The following is a 7,455-nucleotide window of genomic DNA, read 5'->3' on the forward strand; positions in this document are numbered from 1 at the left end:
ACAACATCTAATCTGATTACCCCATAACAAAATATGATGCCAAGCCACTGGGACTACCAACTTTTTTTCTTTTTCTGCAAAACTGTTCCAGGAGAACTAAGCATAAGGGACCAAGGAGAAGAAAAGAGGTCATGGATAAAGAAAGCATTGTAGGATGGTCCAGGAGATGTAGTTAAATGACAAACATTCTACAGTGAAGAGAGATTTTGCTGAAGTTTAAAATCAACTATAGAAAATATCAGCCTTAGAGTCCTATCCATTGGAAATGAAGGTGCCAGGGATAAACGATTTTGACCACTGTAAATATTTTGAATATTCTGGAAAAGCATATAAATCTTCTGAATGTTATATAAATATTTGACAAAAAAAAGGATAAATGAGTGGCAATTTAACCAAAGAAATAAAATATGAAGATCAATGATTATTTGTTATGTATCATCCTGGATATCTGTTTTGGCAGTTGGTGGTTTCAGGAATTTATAAGATTATAATTTATTTGAATTAGAGTTTGTAATTCAAATTAAAGATGAAATGAAGGGCTGCTAGGATAGACTAAAGTTGGAGGAAAAGAGATGTAATTTGTGTTCACCGAGTACTAATAAGTAATAATAAAGATTCCATAAATAACAGTATTTATTTAAGGGTAGTGTAGTTTTAAAGGGTATCATACAATTTTGCTTTATCTATATACACATTTTTATTAAATATGGTTTGTAAAAAATATAGAATTACTTATATAAATATTCTACACTTTACATAAATATATATATATATCTATATATAATTGTAAATAAGTAAGAAAAATATTTTTTAATGACCGTATTACTTTAGATTTTGAAGATTATTCTAAACTCTAAAAGAAACAAAATACATGATTGTATGGTTGCTTTTGTTGATTTTAGTGCTATAATTTGGTTTTAAAACTAAATCCAGCCACCAAGCCTGATTTTGCTAGGTAGGTAGACTTCAGTAAGAAAGCTTGGTGAAATCATTGAGAGACTTTGAATTTCTGCTTTTTTCTTCATTCTGTGGATTGTTTCCACCTAACAGTAAAACAAAATAATAATAGTGAATACACATACCTGTATAATACACAGTAAGCAATTCAGAATCAAATTAATATACAAATATTAGAACTTGAGATAAACTTGCACATGCATACTAAAGTTTCTGTCATAAACGTTTTAATTTCAAACAGTAAGTGAATTGTAAAAACTCGTACCTTTCTGTTTAAAATAGCATTTGTTCCTTAGTAACATGTTTATTTATTGATATGCATTTTGATCATACTCTTATATATACCGAAAATTATAAATCCCCTTTCCCAAATTTAAAACACAAACATTCTCACTAATTCTTAGAAGTTTATCATCTGTTCAAGTAGTTTCAGCTAACCAAAAACATCAAAAATGTGTATAGGTACTAAAAGCTAAATACCAGGTGATTCAGAAGTCCGTTGCATCATATACCAAATATTTCAATTATAAAGGTATAGTCAATTACAAATAAACTATTTAAGACCAAAATTTACCCCACAAAAGCAGTTATAGGCATAAATGCAGATGATTTATACATTCAAACAGTATTATGAAATGGTCACAAACAATCAATAACTGTGTTCAAAGTGCTGCCCAAACGTCAATATGATTACTTCACTGTCAATACTGGTTGTTATTCTTGGTATCTATGTGTAAATGGGCCTCTTCTATGCAGCTGCTAGCACACATTTCCTTTCTTATCATCTCATGTGGAGGATGACATTAATCTGGAAACCATTTGGCATACAATCTAGCAGCAGCTAGACCTTCTAGTGACACTGTCCATACAGTAAAACCATGTTAAACTGTTCTTCAACTGAATACTGTGCCATTATTACATTTGCCCTGTGAAGGTATTGCAATCATGTCCATGTGTGTGTGAATGTGGCTGTTTCTTGAAACTAATAGACCGATCTACATGAAAATTTTACACAAGATAAGAAGTCAGTATTGGACAGTCATCCCCAAATTTTATGCAGGTGCAAATCCGAATTCTGGATCCCTTTGAATATTTTTTTATAATGGGGAGATGGGGCATTTTCTCAGTTTTCAGTTAATAACTCTGTAAACTGTAATCAGAGTTATACCAAGTATCATGGGCACATTAAGGTTGAGACTCCCAATCACACTACAAAAAATGATCTGGATCTGAGAAGGATTTTCTGACTTTTCGAAGGGGAAATATTAAGTTATCCAATATAAATGCATGCAATCTCAAAAAGGAGGGAGAGGGTATGCAATCTCTCTGATTGCTTTTGTTTTGATGATATAGAAGCAGCTGCAGCACAATACTTGTGTGTTACCTTATATAGGGAGCTTTATTTTAATACGTTTTGGACCATTCAAAGGTGCAAAGGACCTGCTTATGCAAAATTCTGTCCCTGCACCTCAAACCTAGATTTATGTAACAACTTTTGCTATGGTTTAATTTCAATCTTTTAATTAAACAGCTATATGCATGGAAGGGATACAATTTATGCTTGTAACTATTGTTCTTTAGGAATGAATTTAGTAATTTTTGGTATAAAATATTTCATTTGTTATTGTCTGTACTTTTGCCATTAACATTCTACATGTGTGATGCATATTAATAAAATTTCTGAAAGGCATGACTTAGAAAGATCTCAATCACACTGTCACAGGGTATGCCCACAATACCTCATTCCATACCATTAACAATTATATTCTTATATCTCACCATATCTCAATTATTTGGCTGTTAATAGACTTCTGAATCATCCTGTATAATACTGCATTTCTTATAATGTTAATAGTATGTTTTCATAAATACATAATGGTAAGCCATCTGTACACATACTTGGAAGATGGTAGTTTTGAGGGAGAAATTTCAACTACACTATAGATTATAATGAATAAGTTTACAATATATTATGCATCATTTTCAGATGTTATTTCTAATTTTTTTAACCCAAAAAGTAAATTTGCTCAAATATTTCAACATTTTTTAAGTTCTGATATTTTATGTATTATGTCTGCTATGTGACTTTTCTACACTATGAAACAAATGTGAAGTTTTCACTTAAAAAAACACTTTGATATAAAATGGGCTTACAATGCATTGGTATCTTGCATCCAGTTTTTTTTATTGGACCTAGTTTTTGACCCATTATCACCCATGCTAAATAGGAGGACACTTCAAGATTGCTCAGTAATGCCCAGTAGCTTACACACATTTTTTAAGGTTTTAAAATAGTGGTTTTTCAAAGTAATAAAAGATACTGCTGGATATCACTTTCAATTTGTTATTACTTTTGATATTTTATGTTGTTTAAAACTGTGTGTTTTACAAATAGTGCTTACTGTAGGTAAATCTAACATTTTGCACTGATATGCCATTTAGTTTATCTCCATTCCCATCAAGGTATAACAAACAATTTGCAATTTTAACTACACTGATGTACTCATACGTTTTTAATGTTACATCAGGCAAACTAGAAACTGAAAATGTTCAATCAGAATAACAGAAAGAATACTCGTATCAATAAATAAGGAAATTATAGTCATATTTGAAGTCACATGTGACTCACTTAAGCTATCATAGGTGAAGGCTAGAAATAAAGACTTAGGTGACATATTTAATAAACTTTTGTCCCTAGAATGTTTTTATAAAAATGTTTGCTAAAAGCCTAAGATTTACCTGATTTTTCCATTCAGGATTGTGGGTCATATAAGGTCTCTGCATCATATCAGCAATTTTAGATAGATCTAGCTTACTCAATGGTTGTAGTGCATCATCAGGTATCTTTAACCTGGAGATTTAAATATAACTGAAACCTTAAATTATAACAAAATGAAATTAAGAATATAAAGTTAAATAAGAAATAAACACCTCAAAATACTGTTCACTCTCCAAATGTGCATTTCAAAATGTAAAATACACAATTATAACATATCAACAATTGTCACAATATTTGATATCCTTAACACAGATTTCAAATTATGGATGTTGTTGACAGTTATATACATTTTAGATTAATTACATTTAATAGTAGATTACTATTACAAAAACTCAGTAGTTATTCATTTTGATTGTAGACCAGAATTAGCTAACAAGTCCAACTGAGAAATAAAATCTATTCAGTAATTACCATTTTAACTATTAATGTTTTGTATAAAAGGCAATTTTTCATTTGTTTCAAAAAGCATTTTTGCTATGTTTGTTACATGTTTTCTGTAACAACATATATTTTTTACTTTGATATTTCTGCCTCATTTGCCTTTTTCTGTGACATGCACAGTAATAAAGCTCTAGTATATCTGACATAGTCATGGTAGAAAAACAAACAGTCATGTTTGTGTAAATATAATTGCTACCAGTTAATACAGTAGAATCTTGACATTAAGGGCACCCTTCTGACTGCATCCAAATGCCCTCTATGACAAGGTGCCCTTAATATCAAAAATGAGCCAAACAAAGCTGGATTCCATATTGACTGTACTAAGTTTCTGAATTTTTAGGCCCCCCCATTTTGTTTGGTGTATGTAGGACACAGGAGTTCGTGAGTTGCACATTGCTATGATATGGAGCACTGTCAACAGGACATCTCAGGGGGTGGATTAGCTGTGCCCTTTTTTTTCTTTATTATTGGTCACAAAGTTTCAGAGTACTTCTCTTCAGAGTTTGAACTGCTAAACGTTTCACATTTATTTTCTGTGTTTATTTTATTGTCAACGACTGAAGTAGAAATCCACTGAAAATAGAGCAACAAATCACCACTTGTGTCATTAGACTGTTTACGTGACACCATAATATGATATAATATGAGAGCAACAAAACACGCACACCCCTGCTCTAAAAACACAATGTGGAATTTATCAGCTTATGTATTCTACAGCATTTAAAATGAGAATTTTCCACAGTAATAACATTGCACTTTGATTCTATGAAAATGTTTATTACAGTATATGGTTTGGAACCAATCCACTAAACATCACAAGTGTTTGAACATTGGTCATCCTTCTGAGATGTTTAGAAGTTAGTGATATAGTGTACAGGCATACAAAGATAACTGTCCACTTTATCAAGTGCCCATATAGAGTACGAGACATTGCCTTTAATCCAGAATATTGAGGTGCCCATTATTGCAAGATATATTTTGGTTACAAATAGCAGAAAAAAAAGAAAGACTAAAAAGGTCTGCCCTTAATGGTGTGGTGCCTGTTAATCAAGGTTCTACTGTACTATGTACTATTCTTGTTAGGGAGAAGCTTAAATGTTAAAATTTCCCATACAATGTGATGAGACTTTTGTGTGTGTGAATATTCCAAAACAAGTGATTTAAGCCCAGATATTCTGCTCTTTAGTTAATTTTAATTAAAAACTTATTTTTTCAAATTTCAACTGTTCCAAAATGAATAAACAAAACTTGTGCTAATATATGTGCTTTGTAAAGACACAAAAGTTGTTTGAATAATATATTAGTTTCAAAATTAATAAGATACTAATGAGAAATACTAAATGCATAAAAACTTGTACTGAGTTACAAGTATACAAGATTGTTGTGATTTTTCCAACCCTCCTAAAAAAATGTGAGAGAAAAACCCACAAAACATTAATTTATGGATTCCTTCCAAAAAATACAACAGTTGAAAGCATTTGGCTTGAACCCACATTATCTTGATTTCAAGCAATCACACAATCATTAGCAAGAATCACAACACCGACTTAAAAACTCTTACTAAGTACAATTTATTAAAACATATGAAAACATGATGATTGGAAACAGCATCAAATTTTACCCTTTCATATATAGTAAAGAACACATCTTTATTTAGTTATATTCTGGCATATTTTGCTAAATTTTCATACAGGTGTTTTGGATACATTTGCAACATTCTTGCAAACCAGATGTGCAAAAGGTTGTCCTCTAGTTATGTACTACGATGATTGTTTAACAGGGCTTATACTTGTTTGGCTTCATTTCTGTGTAATGCCTTCTTGAAGTGAAGTCATACTCATTTTGAGAGATGGTACAGGCACTTGTGTAGTATGAATTGAAGATGTATTTCCCTTGGATATGTATAATGGGCAGGATTTTCAGCACAGATAATGCAGGACCTTGGGACACTGCACTAATATTTTGATCTGACTTGAATCGTCATTATTCTAATTCCTGTCTTTTGTCTCGTGTAGTCATTTATATTCCTGCTCTAGCAACCAGAGAAGCCTATATAATAAACACTGAAGCTTGCCAATACTGGTTAATAATCCAGTATTTATTTACTTTTTAATAGAGATGTTTTTTTAATTAAAGAAAGAACTTGTGATATGGAAATTATAATTTTATTTATGGATAAAACAAATAATTATATATTTAAATACTAATCTTATATTTTTAAAAAACACAATGTTTTACTAGATTAACCTAGCATTGTTGGGTGGATGCATTTGAATAATGGAACAAAGATTTGTTATGTGTTCAGTATCAACAGTGATAATACCTCACTAGGCAGCAAAATAAAAGAAAGTCAAACACAATTGTTAAATAGGGAAAAATAAATGTAACTTTATATTTGAATACTGATTAATGCTAGGTTTTTGTTTTTTAATAAAGAGAACTTTAATTTTGTATATTATTTTTTTTGTGAATGATTTTAACACCTACAAATTGAAATTGGGCTTCATAACACTTTTTTTTGTAAAGCTACAAATTTCAGTTTATATTTATTGGATTTCTTCTCGTGACTCTACACAAAAAGACTCCCTTTTTTTGTACAACTAAAAATACTTGCTTTTCTCAACAGGTTATTTTTCAACAGAGATAAATTTTTAGAATCACATCTTTATTCACAAAACAAATATCTCACAGTTATAAATAAAACATAATCATCCCTAGAAAATGAACCACGACATGCAGATACAACCAATGATTTAGAAAAATCATCTCTTTTTATTATGTTATTCCAGATATATTCTTAGGCTTTCAAATACCATACAAAAGATTTGGTTAAAAACAACTAAAGAATACAAGATAGATTTAGATGTGAAATATTCTTTCCAACCAGCAAGAAACTGTCAAATTGTATTGCACAAATTTATTGACAATGACACATCAGGATTTTTGCATCAAATTACAAATTAAGAGTGTAGTAATTCTTATATCGGAGAAACCTGTCAACAAGTGTCTACAAGATTAAAAATGACATTTAAAAACCCCTTCCTTTGTGTTTGAGCACATAGTTAAAAATTTACAATTTATGTTTTTGATGTTAAGATTGTTAACAGAGAAAATATTAGGTAGTCAGAAAATTAATGTCACTTTTTTTAGATGAAAAACCCCAAACATCAAAACAAAACATTTATTAAATGAAATAGTCTCCATTTTTATCAATGATGCTTTTCCATCATAAAATCAGGTTATTAATGCCCTGATTAAAGAAATCACTTGGTTTGAAG

General features: G+C 30.4%; 1 protein-coding gene across 1 annotated transcript in view; it reads right to left on the reverse strand.

Moving 5' to 3' along the window:
• Positions 1–820: 820 nt before the first annotated feature.
• LOC106459713 (meiotic recombination protein SPO11-like) overlaps positions 821–7,455 on the reverse strand; it is a 21,545-nt gene continuing 14,910 nt past the window's right edge. The window contains exons 10-11 of the mRNA XM_022386237.1: positions 3,697–3,808; positions 821–1,043 (exon numbers count right to left, since the gene is read on the reverse strand). Coding sequence (XP_022241945.1) covers positions 924–1,043; positions 3,697–3,808 — 232 coding nt within the window. The 3' untranslated portion in view covers positions 821–923. The remainder of the gene's footprint in view (positions 1,044–3,696; positions 3,809–7,455) is intronic.

Source organism: Limulus polyphemus, unplaced genomic scaffold (genome assembly GCF_000517525.1).
Source record: "Limulus polyphemus unplaced genomic scaffold, Limulus_polyphemus-2.1.2 Scaffold651, whole genome shotgun sequence".
Lineage (NCBI taxonomy): Eukaryota > Metazoa > Arthropoda > Merostomata > Xiphosura > Limulidae > Limulus > Limulus polyphemus.